Here is a 16,958-nt window from a genome sequence, read left to right as displayed (position 1 = left end):
CTAAGCAAATTACTTTTAACCATCTTTGGTGGTACACAGAGCTTTCTGCAAGGCACTGCAGCAGGCTGGGAAAGCAAATGCAGCACCATCCACTTCTGGGCAGAGAGAAATCCTATTAGAGGGGCAAGCAGCAAAGAGCTAAACAGATAATTGCTGGTTAAGCTTTTCCAGAGAGACATGCTCCTGCAGCCCTATCTACACCCTGTCTGCTCTAGCCCAGCTTGAACAAAAGCGCTTTTGTTTGTGGAGACAGCCTAGCTGCCAATTTGAGTTCAGGAACTGGCTCTGGATCACAGTAGGCATGCCTAGACCTGTAGGATAAAATTAACTTCAGTCAGGTTGGTGTCCATCAGCTGTTAGGCTGATACCCTGCTGTCCTGCAGCAAAGCAGATGCAGAGTAAGTGTGAAACACTGCTTAATTCATTATTCAGTTAAATCAATCCAGGAGAGGCACACAAACAGCTAAGTATGTAAAACAGGGTCCAAAATATCAGCTTTCAGCTAAAAGAAACAAACAAACGAAAATCATTCAAAGTTCAGGGTGATGAAGCTGCTGAGGGCCTGGAGCACAGCCCTGTGAGAAAGGCTGAGGGAGCTGGGGGTGTGCAGCCTGCAGAAGAGGAGGCTCAGGAGTGACCTCATTGCTGTCTACAACTACCTGAAGGGAGGCTGCAGCCAGGTGGGGTTGGGCTCTTCTCCCAGGCAACCAGCAACAGAACAAGGGGACACAGTCTCAAGTTGTGCCAGGGGAGGTCTAGGCTGGGTGTTTGGAAGTTGTTGTCAGAGAGAGTGATTGGCATTGGAATGGGCTGCCCAGGGAGGTGGTGGAGTTGCTGTCCCTGGAGGTATGCAAGCAAAGCCTGGATGAGGCACTAAGTGCCGTGGTTTGTTGATTGGACAGAGCTGGGTGCTAGGTTGGACTGGATGATCTTGGAGGTCTCTTCCAACCTGGTTGATTCTATGATTCTAAATCAAGAAATGAGAACTTAAATGGATTTCTCCTTCCAGTATAGGATGGTTGAGACTCATCACTGAGCCTGAATGGCACAGGCCAAAGCAGGGACCTCTGCAAGGTAAATTCTTCCTCTGCTTCTGCACCTGACTGTGGAGGAAACTGCTCAAACCTTCTGCTCACCTTTCCACCACCTTGGCTGTTTGGGCTGCAAGGACTATGAGGGTAGGAACCATCTGTTAGAGCATGTGGATCCTCATCTACTAGGGGTTGTACTTGACCTTACTGTCAGGGCCCTCTGAATGGGCTGTAATGTGAACACCACCAGCAGCTCTCCCTCTCCTCAGGAAAGCAGAGCAGTCTGCTTGTAAATTGCACTGCAGATAAAGTTCCCATCGCACTTTTAACTATCAAAAGCTAACAAATCTTACTCTACAGTTCCACAAACACTTTAAGCCAGTGCTACTGCCAAAAGAAGCAGTCTCATCTGGCCAAGAAAAAGGTTAGTTTGAACCCATAAGGGTTCTCCGAGGCAGTTTACAACATAGCTGTGCAGATGCTTGTGTTGGCACACGGAATGGAGCAGCAGGACCATTTCTTCAGGTGGCAGTGCCAGTTTATGCAGGCTGAAACTCATTCTTGAAAGTGCAGCCTGGCTTCTCTAAAGGATTTATCTCACAAAGCCAAGCTGGGGTGGAAAAGCTACGGGTCACCCAATTTTACTCATAAAACTGCTAAAACTCACCTCCCAAGAACGCGGCAAGGTTAAGTACATTCATGTTTGTAAGGCATTACAGGAGTAAGGTTAGTAAAAATTTCATTTTCTCTCCTCCCTTTTTCCCCTGGCCACTAAGTACAACTTGTTCCAAGTTTCATATACTAAATCAATGAGTTGGAGCAACTCCTAGCAGGTAGCTGTCAAGCTCCCTGCCTGTAGGGCCAGATGGAGGTCAGTCACCATATGCACGTCCTTCTGATTTAAAACCACCCTGCGACGCTGCAGCTAAAACAACAGGGTGCAGGGCACCATGGAATAGTGGGATCACCTGTAGAGCACACAACCCTTCTCACCTCGAGGAACAGCTGCAGAAGGATAAAGGATAAGTACCTTAACTCCTTTTGTGTGCATTCCCTGTGCACACACATCCTGTCACGCTAAGACAAACCATGGCAAGAAGCAGCAGCATTTCAGAAAGGTCCCTTAATAAGGGTAGAAAGAGGATGCTGCAGACAGAAAAGGTTCAGCCTTGGTGCCACCACCACAATGGTGCTTTCACAAACTGGCTGTGAAAACAGCCATTCTGGTTATTCTCTCAGTTCTTCCAAATCACAGACTCATAGAATTGTTTAGGCTGGACAAGACTACAAAGATCATTGAGTCCAACCATCAACCTAACACAGCCAAGTGTCCCTCAGTGCCACATCTGCACGATCTTTTAACACTTCCAGGAAGAGTGATTTCCCCACTGCCCTAGGCAGCCTGTGCCTGGGCTTAAGTTTGAAAAAAGGTGGAGGATGAAGGGAAATCTCATTGCTGTCTACTACTACCTGAAGGGACATTGTGGGGAGGCTGCTGCTGGGCTCTTCTCACAGCTAACTGGAGTCAGAACAAGGGGGAATGGCCTCAAGCTGAGACTGGGGAGGTTTAGATTGGACGTTAGGAAAAAGTGTTTCACAGAGAGTGGTCAGGCACTGGAGTGAGCTGCCCAGGGAGGTGGTGGAGTCACTGACCCTCAACGTGTTTAAGGGTTGTTTAGATGTGGTGTTTAGGGCTGTGGTTTAAGGTGAATCTTGTAGACTAGGGTTATAGGTTGGACCTGGTGATCCTAAGGGGATTTTCTAACTTGGCTGTTTCTGTGATTAACCACAAATTCCCAATGTCCAACCTAAACCTTCCCTGACAAAACTTCAGGCCTTTTCCTCTTTCCACAGGGCCACAGGATGTTAGGGGTTGGAAGGGACCTCTGGAGATCATTGAGTGCAATCTAGCACAGGTTGTATAGGAGCACAACCAGAGAGGCCTTGAAAATCTCCAGAGAAGGGACTCCACAACCACTTGGGAGACAAGACCAACCTTCACCTTGCTACAGCCTCCTTTCAGGGGAGTTATAGGGAGCAAGAAGGTCTCCCCTCAAGGCTCATTTCCTCCAAGCTGAACAACCCCAGATTCCAGCTTTGTGCTCCAAATCCTTCACCAGCTTCATTGCCCTTCTCTGGACCTGCTCCAGCTCCTCAATGTCCTTCTTGGAGCGATGGGTCCAAAACTGAACCCAACATTTGCAGTGTGCCTTCACCTGTGCTGGGTACAAGCGACAATCACCACCCTAGTCCTGCTGGCCACACTAGTGCAGATACAGAGCAGGATGCTGTTGCTGAGAGTTCATAACGTCTCCTGATTTCCCATCATCTTAAAAGTATATTCATGTTCAATGGGTGAGGTGGCAATACCTGATGCCAACAATACCCTCATGTGCAAGTCTCTGAAATCCATGAGCAATTGGAATGGCTGAGCAGTGCAGGAATTTCAAGACATCTGTCCCACTTCTGGTGCCTAGAAACTCTGAGAAACCTACAGCACTTACCAGGTGGCACAGCCTTCGATGCTGCTGCTGCCAAGGCACAGGAGCACCCACCCTTGTTGGCAGCAAAGGCACAGGGATGTGCTAGGGAAGTGGAACAGAAAATGCAACATGCAGCACTTCTCTACTAACACTCAGTTCTAAGCTGTACAACAAAATGATTTTATTTCATAAGCTAAGCCTAAGTGCCCAGGAGGTGTATCACTGGCCACTGACACAACAGCTCCAACAAACTCTTTCACAAGATCTTTCTGATCCAGGCTCCACACTACAACAGGAACAACCCTAGAAACATCTTATGCAAGACAAGTCAAGCAGAACTGATGTTTTGGTCCTGCCAGTGGGTTTCATACTACCAAAATAAAAGCAAGTTCGATTAAAATTAGTTTTAAACACTAAAATGGGAGTTAAATGCAGCTTGTAGTCAGCTAAATCAAAGTTCTCATGCTTCCCAGGTTATCCCAAAGCACAAGCAGACACTGTTCAAGAAACTTTCCCCTATTACACCTCAATCCTGTTAATATTTATGCACACAGGAAGCTCAGCTGAAGTCATGATGACTGCTCACGTGCACGAAGTTAAACATACTGCACCACTGCCAGTCTCCTGCCATAAAAACTTCACTTGGAAGTGCAGAACCTCTTTTGGTTGCCTGTACCCATACACATAAAAATCCAGCACACAGAGGCCTGACTATTTTTTTCCCCTCCACTCCCAAAACCATGGAACAAACTCTCAGTAGGGTGGAGTTGCCAGAGGCTCTCCTCAGTACAAATGAAAGCCACAGACAGAAGGATTTCATTAAAAAGCCTGCTAAAAATAGCAATATGTTCTATATATAGAAATAGATATGCACATGTAAAGAAGCACACTCATAAATACCCATGAAGAAATCACAGAGTCATCTCTCTATCTTTTTGTTCCTTCCACACAGGCCTGACCTTGGAGAAGGCATTAAAATATCAGAATCATAGAACACATTGGGGTTGGAAAGGATCTTTAATGGTCATCTTAGTCCAACTTCCCTACAGTCAGCAGGCACACTGCCAACTGCACCAGGCTGCTCTTGCCTGGGACTCTCTTCCTCACAAGGCTTTATCTCATGGTGCTCTAGCATTAGTGGATCCCTGGAGAGGACAAACTCTGCTATTCTGAAGTCCAAGGTTACATGCTTGCTGTGCACCCTCCTTGCTATCCCAAAGATCTTGAAGTCCACCATTTCATGGTAGTTGCAATCAAGGATGTCCTTGAGCTTCACATTCCCCATCAGCTCCCTCCTCCTTGGCAAAAACAAGATCCAGCACAGTACCTCTCTAGCACTTGGAATGCATGGAAGAGAACTTCCTTCTCTAGGAATCTTACGGATTGCTCGTTCCCTGCTGTGTTGGCCTTCCAACAGGTAACAGGGTGGCTCAAGTCCCTTGTGAGGACCTGGGCTTGTAAACATGAGGCTGCTCCTATTTGTCTATGGAGATTCTCATCCACTCAAGTCTTTGTGCTTGGGTGGCCTGCAGCAGACCCCCACTACAATGTCACCTGTCCCTTCCTTCCCTTGAATCCTAACCCAGAAGCTCCTAGTTGGCTCCCCCTCCATCCCTAGGCAGAGTTCTCTGCCCTCCAGCTGGTGACACCATCTCCCCTTCCTAAGGAGCCTGTATCCAGGCCATTCCAGTTGGATATGTCGCTTTGTTCATGCCTTGTTTCTAACAGGATGCTCATTCACTCCTTCCCCCTCCAGAAACGGTTAGCTCTCAGTGCTGAGATGCTCTTTCCTACCAGCAAACAGAAATAATGAAGCCTTCAGAAAACAACTCCTGGAAGCTGAGGTTAGGCTCTGCCAAGAAAAAGCAAGCCACCCAGAAGGCTGGTTGCTTTTGTTTTGTAGCCAGTGCATTGAACCTATTTAATCCAACATCGCAAAAGAAAATTCTTGATGCATTCAATCTCAGTTATTTTCTCACTCTGAACTCCTGGAACCTCCTTTCTTCTCCTAAGACACTGGCTCTCGCTGCTCTTCTACACCACAATTACACCACACCTGCAGAGTTTACTCCAGTTTTGCCCACCAAGGGCCACTTAAAGCCATTCAAAAGCCACCAGCCAGTGACAGCTGGCAAACTCAAACCTGTCTTGGTAGTCTATCATATGTAATCAATTGCAAATAGAACTTCAACAGACTCATCCCATTATTTCCTTGCTAATTCCCCTCGGGAAAACAAGCCAGCAAGCTTCCACTTTGAATCATGAAGCTAGTTTTGCCCTTGTCCCTCCTTCCCAACTTCTTCCTCTCCCCTCCCTTTGCCTCAGTTCACTGCCCTCTTTCAGTTTTTCAGCTTGATATCCATTATGTTATGTCAGCTGTTACATTACGCTTAAAACAATAGACTCCAGCTGGCTGAGGTCAGATGTGAAAACAAGGACCTAACAAAGCCACAGACCCTCCAGTTATACTGAAATTGAGATACACACTGAATGTAGCACTTAATGACAAACTACTTTCCAGACATTTGGGCAAAGCATAAAGGAAACACCTGTCACTGAAAACATTACACACTAATCCAGATAAACCCCAAAGTTAAAAACCTTTCTTTTCACTGCTTGGCTCTGCTATGCACCAGGATTTCACAGCTTTACTTCTTTTCTTTTTTCTCTTTATTTTTGTTTTCCCCCCTCAAGATGGAATTTGTACTACTCTGCTTGTTTACTAAAATTTTAAGTGGTGAAAAGTGGGTATAAATCCAAAGCAAATATATTTACAGCGTTTCTTTTAGTTTATCAAGCCAGTTTGACAGGGACTTATACCCCAAGAGACTTAAACCCTTAAGTAGAAAGCCTGAGGATAGCAAAGAGATAGATGTGACAGTGAATGAAACACACTTTGAGTGATGGCATTTTCTCAGGTGCACCTTTGAACAGAATTTATTGGAAGGCAGCTACACTAAAAAAGAATCAGTACATTGCTGTTCTGTTTCTGTGTGGCTTATGAGAGCAAACTCAACCTCCTGAGAACAGGTGAACTACTCAAAACTAGAGCACACATCTCTGTTTTCCAGCACACCGCATCCAACATCAAAGCACTGTTTTCTGAACGCCCTCACAGCACCACGGCTCACCTCTGAAAAGCTGGGAAGGTTGGTCAGAGCAGTAGGACAAGGTGGCACTGTGCTCCTTGCAGCCTTTGGCAAACACCCCCAGCCAGGGAGATCACCATGTCAGATCATGTAGGCCACCAAGAGCCAGCAGACGGCCCCAATCTATCACCCGTGGCCTGCGTTGGCTGCAATCTGTCACCAGCTCCACTGTGAGCCTGAGGAAGGTTCCTCTTCCCAGAGTGTGCCTCAGTCTTCAGAGCCTGAGTGCCAACAAATGTTTGGTCCTTCACAGCCATCCCATCCCTTGAGATCCTTGCCCCACGGGCATAAATGCTAAAATCCGATTTCCTTGCTCAGAGTGAGGTGGTTGCAGACTCTGTTTTAAATAAGTGTTTAAGTGCATCACCTGAGAACTCCAGGTACAGCAATCCAGAAGAGGAATCATTCTTCACAGCTCTTAGAAAAGGCAGAAATGGAAATAAACTGCAGCCAGTTTACCTTTATCAAACACGCACTCCAATGTAGCAGCTTAAGAATTCCAATTCAGGATGTTTGAACCTGCTAGATGTATGCAATACACAGAGTGTTCTATAAGAATCACTGCTTATTCTTATCACAGACATCTAAAAGTCACCTTTGGTGGTACCTCTTGAGAAGTTCAGCCAAACAAACTACCTTTCCCCCCCCAACTGAACATGAAACATCTCAGGCAGCAGCAAGGAGGACGTAAGATAGTGGAAATCTTTCAGGGAGTTAACAAGTTTGTAACATCTTTTTCTTTCTCTTCCAGGCAAATACTTGTCCAATTCATTCCGCTGAATGTTTTAACTGTTCTCACTGTTTTCTCAATGCCGCCCACATGAAGAGCAATCAGGTAGGCTCAACAGCAGGAATTTTGTGGCTGCAACCACAAAGTGGCCAGACTTGCCTCTGGCAGCAGTGTTTACACAGCCCCTTTTTTCCCCACCTCACTGTCCCAGAACTATTTTTTGTTGTTATTGATCACTCCTTCAAAATTCCCCAAGCTCATGTGAGGAAAAAAAAAATCACCCCCAGTATCTCCTTATTAATAGTTCACTTCTTCCAACGGAGATCTTGACCTACTCCAGGATCGCAGCCGAGCTCGGAGCCAGCCCCTAGCCGGGACCCAGCATGGTCCAACGCTGCCCTCTAGAGGTGCCGTAGGGAAACTGTCGCTTCCTTCTACAAGTGGTGGAGCTTTTAGCACGAGCAATGACAAAAAGCAGCTTCATCTTTCCCTTCCCAGCCCTAACATACTTTCCACATCACCGCTACATTCCATCCTGGCATTCCCCTTCAGCTCAGCCTTCACCTACACCGCACAAAACCAGCAGACTTCTCTTTTGGCTGTTTTGAGGGCTCTTTTAGAGCCCACTTAGTTAAACTGTTTTGTTTTGTTTTGTTTTTTCACTTCAAAAGCATCTGGTTTCACAGAAAACATCCCTTTGGAGATCTCAAAGACCATCCAGTCCAACCTTCAACACAGCCCTGAAGGATCCACACTAATCCATGTCCCTAAGCACTGGGTTGAAAGGCTGCTGAAACACCTCTAGGGACAGTGATGCCACCACTGTCCTGGGCAAATCATTTCACCATTTGAGAGCCCTCTCTATCAAGTAGTATTTCCTAGCACCCAGCCTGAACCTCCTCTCAGATGTGTTCGAAATGGACACAAAGCAGAACTGAAGCAGGACTAAAAGCATATTCACACAACCTTCTGAACTAACCTCCTGAACCAAATTAATTTAACCCCTTTAACATCACATTTACATGAAGCACATAATTCTGCTACACAGACCAGGGGAGTTGATAAGAGATTGCTTTGCCAACAGCAGAAGGAGTTAGGATGTTACTACCAGCAGAATTTCAAACCAAGGTCTACAGCTACCTGAAGGGACATTGTGGTAAGGCTGGAACTGGTCTCTTTTCACAGGTAGAGACAGAACAAGGGGGGAAGGCCTCAAGCTGAGACTGGATGGGTTTAGACTGGACATTAGGGAAAAGTTTTTTACAGAGAGAGTGGTCAGGCACTAGAATGAGCTGCCCAGGGAGGTGGTGGAGTCACTGCCCCTGGATGTGTTTAAGGGTGGCTTGGATGTTGTGCTTAGGGCTATGGTTTAAGGTGAGTCTTGTAGAGTAGGGTTATAGGTTGGACCTGGTGATCCACAGAGGCTTTCCCAACCTGGATGTTTCTGTGATTCTGTGACTGTGGAATGAAGTAGACAGAAGCACAGCTCAACTCTGCCCATCAGAACTGCAGACTGAAGCACTGCAAGAAATACCTGGGTTCAGAAGCAGAGGAAGTCCCTTGTTCCACCTCCTAACCATACCATGACCTGATTATAAGGGAGAAGGGCAATTTTCATTTTTATTCATGTTCCCTGGGTATTTGAATCACTGCCATTCAGCCTACTGGCTACAAACAAGAATGCAGTGGAAACTGGAATTCTCAACTTGGGCTGTCAGTGGAGAGGCAGGAGGGAAATGCTGTAGCAAGTGAAGTTCCTGGACAGGTCTATATGCAAGTCCAACAAGGGGAAAGGATTAAAGACAGGGCTGAGTGATAGCATGGACTGGATGATCTTGGGAGGGCTCTTCCAACTTGGTTGATTCTATGGTTCAAAGAGCATAAGTCTGCCACATACACACCTTCTACACTGCCTGACCTCCATCTCTGTCAGACCAGGGGACATGCCCTACAAGAAGCGGCTGAGGGAGCTGGGGGTGTTCATCCTGAGGAAGAGGAAGCTCAGAGGAGACCTCATTGCTCTCTACAACTACCTGAAGGGAGGTTGGAGCCAGGTGGGGTTGGTCTCTATTCCCAATCACTCAGTGGCAGAACAAAAGGACACAGCCTCAAGCTGCACCAGGGCAGGTTTAGACTGGATGTTAGGAAGAAGCTCTTCCCAGAAAGAGTGATTGGCATTGGAATAGGCTGCCATGGGGAGGTGGTGGAGTCCCTGTCCCTGGATGTGTTTAAAAGGAGATTGGATGAGGCACCTGGTGTCATGGTTTAGTTAATTAGAAAGGTTAGGTGATAGGTTGGACTTGACGATCTTGAAAGTCTTTTCCAAGCTGGTTAATTCTGTGTGACCTTTGTTTTTGCAGGCTCAGCAGTTTTGCACTTCATCTGCTCCAGTTCTCTTTACAGAGAGTCTGCAGAGCTATCACCAGGCATCCTTTACAGACATTAACCCCATTTAATTTTAAAAGAGGCTGAAAATGCACCCAATGTCCACAGAGCAAGTCCCTGTCTTGGCCTTCTTAAAACAAAGATGATAATCAGAATAAAAATATGATAATAATTATGCAGGGGTCCACACTGAACTATCTGAGCTATTTCTTCTCCCTCTCAGTGGAGGCCAACTTCAGAATCAAAAGCCGCAGGTATTCTTTTCCTCTTTTTCATAAGCCCCCCAAAATGCAAAGCTTTATATTCCAAACAGAAGATCACCTTTAAAATCAATTAATTAAAAAATAAATAAGTACAACCTAGATTTCTCCTAGGTTTAAACTCTGTGCTGCATTCTCCTAGTCGTAGGAATAATTTCAATGCCAATAAGCATAGAATCAAGCAGGTTAGAAGAGACCTCCAAGATCAGCCAGTCCAACCTAGCACCCAGTCCTAGCCAATCAACCAGACCATGGCACTAAGTGCCCCAGCCAGGCTTGGCTTCAACACCTCCAGGGACAACAACTCCACCACCTCCCTGGGCAGCCCATTCCAATGCCAATCACTCTCTCTGCCAACAACTTCCTCCTAACATCCAGCCTATTCCTCCCTTGGCACAACTTGAGACTGTGTCCCCTTGTTCTGTTGCTGGGTGCCAGGGGGAAAAAACCAACTCCACCTTGCTACAGCCTCCCTTCAGGTAGTTGTAAACAGCAATGAGGTCACTCCTGAGCCTTCTCTTCTGCAGGCTAAACAACTCCAGCTTCCTCAGCTGGGGTTTATTAACATAAGTGTTAACCACCCACCTCTTATTTTTTTGACTGGTAGCCTTTTTAATGCTTTGAAAACATTTAATCTTGTCAGTAAGAAGTATGCTGACGTGGAAAAGGACCTCAGAAACCAGAAAGCTAGAAAGGCCTTATACTTTCCTCATAAAAAAGCATACCCATCTTCTCTAAGGCCAGGCTGGATGGGGCTCTGGACAGCCTGATCTAGGGTAGGGTGTCCCTGCCCATGGCAGGGGGGTTGGAACTAGATAATCCTTGTGGCCCCTTCCAACCCTGACTGATTCTATGATTCTTTCTTTTTTCCTCCCCACCCTCCTTTTTTTTTTGGGGGGGGGGGGGAGGGGATGTGTGTTGGAATCAATATCGCAATGAGCTTCCTACCAGCAAATGGCTTTTTCAGGCACACTAAATATCCCTTGGTTCAGCAGAATGTTTAATTCCCTTGGATCAGGCACTTGGATTTTGTTAGATCACGCTGAGATAACAGCCTTCTGCTGTGTTCTGGCACCATAAAATCCTTGCTTATGAAAATAAAAGGAAAATATGGCCTCTCTGGGAACATCCATCTCCAAATTACTTTTTTTCCCTCCCTTCCCATAGTTTAAATATTGTCATCTCAAAGAAAAAAAAATCAATTTCTACACATGCACCACTTCACTTTCTCTTTATGAGTCACGGCAAAAGCTCTCTCGCACCACTGTTTGAAACGGGCCAAGTGCACGCATGTACCCTCCGAAACGATGCTCCTTTCACACACTCTTGGCTCAGGCTCCAGCTCAAGTTGGGCAAGTGCCAAGGAGTAACCGAAGTCAAACCCTTCCGACAGCACCATCTAGCGCAAAAAGGCATAAACTAAACACATGCAAATTTAAACAGCTCTCACTACACTCTGGCAGCTAACAAAAGGCCAATTCTCTCCTAATCTCCCATTACAACTGCATTTAGGTATAGCTTTCAGCCAGGCTCTTTGCCTCCTGAAGTGTGGTGACAAGCAGAGACAGATTCAACAGCTAATTGTAAGCTTTTTGTCTAAACCTGGAACAACCCACTTGGAAGGCATCTAAACATTCCCTTGTTTACTTGCCCCGCGTTAACTCTGCGTTTCTTCTTCATTGTTGTGACAACCAGAAGCGTTTTTAAATGCTTTAAAATTACTGATGACATAACAGCTTCTCTTTCCTCCTCTGCTTAATGGGAGGTGGTGTTGTAAGACAAGGAGCTCCAGGATATAAAAAGAAATCATTTATACATAGGCTCTCAATGACCTTTTAGCTCTTAATTCTCATGTAATTCTAATATCTTGTGTTATTGAAGCCTAAAATTCTTGCTCAGGGAAAAGGGCAGACTGCTTCCATCTCTAAGTGTAATGTGATTGGTCTTCTCAGCTTCAGAAAGAAGTCGTGTAGGTGCCTAGATATTTCACAGAAGCAGGGCAAAAAATCCTTTGTCTATGTGGAGAAAATAAAGCAGCATAGCTCTTCGCTGTGAGTGCTTTCAAGGCTCCTGAGTAGTTTGTTTGTTATTTTTTACAGTCAGGAGGCACAGATTCTGCTCCCAACAGGTATTTCTTCCAATTTCTCAATGCCATGCAATTCAAGTGAGCTCTGGAGAACTTTTTTTCTTCATTTCTCAATAGAGTGATGGTGTTTTCACAAGTGAAATAACAGCCACATAGTTACAGCTACAGAGAAATCAGTGATGTAGCAGGGTGTACTCCACCACTGAAGAACAACAAACTGATCTATGCTTAAAACCATGCCTCTCCAACTTCAAAACTAAGGTTCTCCCATAACATTTAAGCTGGTAGGACAGCAATACACTGAGAACATTACTGGCTACCTACCTGTTGCAGGGTTAGTGTACTATAAACAAAGGATAACTTCTCTCTGCTGAAGAGAGAGCACATAAGGGGTTGAGCAAGTCTCTCTCTAAAGTCAATGAAGACACATGAAGTCCACTTGTGAAAGCAAGCTGGATCTGACATCAGCTGAAAGAAAGGACTTCTACTTACTGTTTTCCTTCTCATGGTGAGGTGTTTGGTGTTGAGTATGGATGAAAAATGGATTAACCTGAGTCCTGCTTAAGCACAACAGCCCCATGTGCTGGACACTACCTAGATGCCCTCAGTATATAGTTTATGCAGGGTAAGAGTTGGGGTTTGTGCTACCACGACTTTTGGTGTTTCTGTGGCTTTACAGACTCATAGGGGAAAAGCAGGAAAGCTTCATGTCAATGAAACCACAAGGAACATTCTACTTGATGTGGTATTAGCCCAGGAGAAGAGAACTTGCACATCAACAACAAACATGCATCAGTGACTTGAAGGCCCACATACATACCATCCAAAACAGGGTCCCTGTAGCAAGAGCTGCATACTGCTCAATTGTGGAAAGCACGCTGAAGATAAGGCATATCAGCACAATAAGGAAGCTGTAAATAAAGAACAAAGAAAGAAATTAACATAATGCAAGGCAGTCCAGCAAGAATCTAGAGGTAGTTCTGCCGTTGGAAGCTATCTGCACACACAGAAATGTCCCTGGCTTTGGATTATCTTAAAACACAGCTGGTAACGTTCCGGTGGTCCTGTTTCACGCTGGGTAGTTTATTTCTCTTCACTCACTGAGGTTTTGGGTTGGACATTATCAAATGAACCCCATACAATAACATTAGCTTTAGTCTACCTCTATTTGCTGTTTCCTAGTCCCTCAGGGAAGCAGCATTCCTTGTTCTTTCCCATTGGAAGGGCTATAACGGCTCAATCATCATCACACAACTCCTTCCCCCCAACGTTTCAAATCCTTGTCTTTTTGACATCCCAAACTCTAATAAAAACTGCAAAGAGAAATCCCAACTATGCCAGAGCTTAACAGGCTCTGCCCACACTGTCTTTTATAGCCTGCCCCCCAAAAAGCCTCAGATAAATACAGTCTGACATTTGGTATCTGGAACACAGCCTAGGACTGACTCCATTTTGAAACAGAACAAAATCTCAAAGCATCTATCAAGGAGAAAGTGGGAATGTAAGTTCTGTTTCTTTTCTCCCCCTGCCCCAGTGAGTCCTGAGGGAGAGAGAGAGAGGGTCCTGATTCCCTAAGGGAAGATTTGGAACAGCCAAGGAGTTGCAGCAAACTCAGCCCAACTGCTTCTGGTACCCAAAAAACTCACACCCAGACTGGATGCTCTTTGCTACACTCTAGACACAGGCAGCCTCCAGCCCCGCAACAGCTGTGAGTTTCTTCTTAAATCATGACACAAGCAACAAAGATGATTTAAAACATTCACTTACTAAACACAGAACTAATTGTAAGGGATATTTTCACAATTCTGTTGAGACAAGCAGCACCAATCCTTTGCACTTGACAGAAACTTGTTGCAAAACCCAGTAAGTAAATCATCCCTGTCACAGATCTCTGAAATGCTTGTGGCTTTCACCCTCCTCCTCTCAGAAAAATAACAAAAGAATTGACATAAAATAAATTGAACTCAAGAGGCTTATTAAAGCAGGCCATCAGTGGCTACAAATTGAAGTGACTCAGCTGAAGTCACTCAGAGCTGTTATCTAATTTTTTGGTTTCCATGTGACAACTTCATTGACATCATTTAAAAGCAAAACTATGTCAGGGTTGGCATTAAAAGCCAAACTGCCCAATGATTGCTTCAAAATACAGCACGTGCAAGTCTGGTGCACACACAAATTATGCTGTAAGCACATTCCAAATCTGTGGAGAGAGATGTCCTAGGAGCAAAAGCCAAGTCAATGGCAATGACTTTTGGAGTTAATAGGATAGAGACTATCATAGAGCAACACAAACACACAAGAATATGCTTTAAGCTAGATAAAGTATAAACATGTAGGAGTTCTCTCTAATATCTGGGTTATCATAGAATCAAGCAGGTTGGAAGAGGCCTCCAAGCTCATCCAGCCCAACCTAGCACCCAGCCCTCTCCAATCAACTAGACCATGGCACTAAGTGCCTCATCCAGACTCTTTTTGAATACTTCCAGGGATGGTGACTCCACCACCTCCCTGGGCAGCCCATTCCAATGCCAATCACTCTCTCTGTGAAGAACTTCTTCTCACCTTGCCTTTTATCTCCAACTTTGGTCATTTTCAAACAGAAGTAAGGTGTGCAGGGCAACATAAGGATGAGCCAGGCATTTGAAAATGTAACCTAAATGTTCCCCAAGTGTCCAGCCTTTCTGTCTGCAATAAGTCCACCACTGCCAAAGGCAAACAGATGTGACAACATGAACAGAAACAGGTTCAGGAGCACAAACGGTCTCTGGATAAATAGTCCAACATATACAGAAGTTCAAAAGCAAACAATGAGTCGCATGGGATGGTGCAAGCTGTCTGAACACACCTTGAGCAATAACAGCTAATACTATTTATATCCTTTAACAGCAGTAAGCCTGTTAAAAGCAGACCTCAGCCACTATAAAGGACCAGGAGAGGGCACCAAAGCAAAGACTACTCCATTCTTTGCACGTTCTCCTCAGTTGTGTGTTTAGGCACCTAATAGGAGGTTTAAAGCTGCAAATCTGCGTGCCTGACAGGAAGATAAACCTAGGGTAAACTGTTTGACAGATCTCTTTGCCTGTGCTATGAGAGAAACTGAAGGCTGACATCAAGGGCCCGTCACTGCACTACTTGATTTTCCATGCGTTCAGGCACATGCATCCCTTTCAGTCTTATTTTATTCTTTCTTTTTCACCTTCAGAAAGTCTCTTGACATTCACTGAAGCCACATCACTCCTGAGTGAAACAAACATCAATCCCAAGTGAAATAGCCCTGGAACAGGCTGACCAGGGGGGCTATGGAGTCTCCCTCTCTGGAGATACTCAAGACCCGCCTGGATGTGTTCCAGTGTGATCTGGTCTCGGTGATCTTGCTCTGGCAGGGGGGTTGGACTGGATGAGCTTTTGAAGTCCCTTCCAACCCCTAACATTCTGCAATTCCATGAAACAAAGATGCTTGGTCAGATACTGCTGCTTCTCATCAGTTTCTTGGGCATTAGTGAGAAGAAGCTCCCAAGTCACTCCATCACTACAGCTGTGCCAGTGGGGCACGTTGCAGTCAAGCTACTAACCCTGTCTCACTGGCATCACTGTTTTGCTTCTGAGACTTGATCAACTGTACATAGGGAACACAAGGGTGCAGAACTAAGGTTAAAAAAAATAAACTACATGGTCTTCCTCTGGCATCAGCCTACTCTCTGTCTCCTTCCAAAATTCAGCTCTTACCCTGCTTTTGTTTCAGTACCAGTGGCTTTCCTCCTCCACTTCCAAAATGTAAGAAGGGAGTGAGGCAGTAGGAAAATGGACATTGCTTTTTACGTCAGTGGTCAGAAAACAGACTCAGGTCTCCTGCAAAACATCAATTTTCTATCTCCTGAAACTTGACTCTTCTTTACCCTATTATGCACATGTGACCACCTTCAAGAAAGGAAGAAGAGCAATGAAGAGTTGAGGCTCTCATCAGCTCTGATCTAACTCTGATTGCGGGGCCGAGCAGGCAACTAGAGATGAGGCGATAGCGTGCAAAGCCTTTCATGCTGCCTGTCCCAGGTTACAAAGCAGCATCTGCCTGCATGCAGATAAGTCACAGATACATTCCAAACCACACAGCTTTCAGTTAACTCCTATCTAACAGTGCTGGGCTTCTTTTAACACCAAGAATTTTCCAAGTGTCTGATTACCTCTCTGCTTCTGGACATGAAACTGCCTTTACAGCAGCATGGGCATTAATGCTAATGAAACAGCTGATGCTTCCATGGACTCTGCTTGCAGTAAACTATTACAAGATTACCTGGATTCTGTATCCAGTTCTGGTGTTCCCATCATAAGGAGGACACAGAGATGTTGGAGTGAGTCCAGAGGAGGGCCACAAAGACGACCCAAGGGCTGAAGCATCTCTGCTATGTGGACAGGCTGAGAGAGCTGGAGTTGTTCAGCCTGGAGAAAACACCAGGGGGACCTTAGAGCTGCCTTCAATACCTGAAGGGGTCCTACAGAAAGGCTGGAGAAGAACTTTTCATAAAGGTGTCTAGTAATAGGACAAGGGAGAACAGTTTTCAGCTGAGAGAGAGCAGGTTCAGATTGAGTCTTACGAAGAAATTCTTCAGCGTGAGGGTGGTGAAACTGGAACAGGTTGCCCAGGGAGGTTGTGGATACCCCCTCCCTCGAGGTGTTCAAGGCAGGCTGCATGAAGCCTTGAGCAGCCAAGTCTAGTTGAGAGACATCCCTGTCTTTTGCAACATATAGAAAATAGATGGAGACTCCATTAGGAGCCAAAGGTAGATTTAATGATTTCTGACTATTGTAATTGTATCTTTTGACTTTCAGAACAAAT

At 45.4% G+C, this 16,958-nt stretch overlaps 1 protein-coding gene across 24 annotated transcripts in view; it reads right to left on the bottom strand.

Annotated features, from left to right (window-relative positions):
• Positions 1-16,958, bottom strand: part of KCNQ1 (potassium voltage-gated channel subfamily Q member 1) — a 434,341-nt gene that overhangs the window by 317,128 nt on the left and 100,255 nt on the right. For all 24 annotated transcript variants that reach the window (XM_064163209.1, XM_064163210.1, XM_064163207.1 and 21 more), the window contains exon 2: positions 12,945-13,035. In XM_064163209.1, coding sequence (XP_064019279.1) covers positions 12,945-12,947 — 3 coding nt within the window. In that variant the 5' untranslated portion in view covers positions 12,948-13,035. The remainder of the gene's footprint in view (positions 1-12,944; positions 13,036-16,958) is intronic.

The sequence above is a fragment of the Pogoniulus pusillus genome, chromosome 24 (assembly GCF_015220805.1).
Source record: "Pogoniulus pusillus isolate bPogPus1 chromosome 24, bPogPus1.pri, whole genome shotgun sequence".
In the NCBI taxonomy this organism is placed as follows: domain Eukaryota; kingdom Metazoa; phylum Chordata; class Aves; order Piciformes; family Lybiidae; genus Pogoniulus; species Pogoniulus pusillus.
Note: the sequence above shows the minus strand (reverse complement) of the source record. Positions and strands in the feature narration are given on the sequence as shown.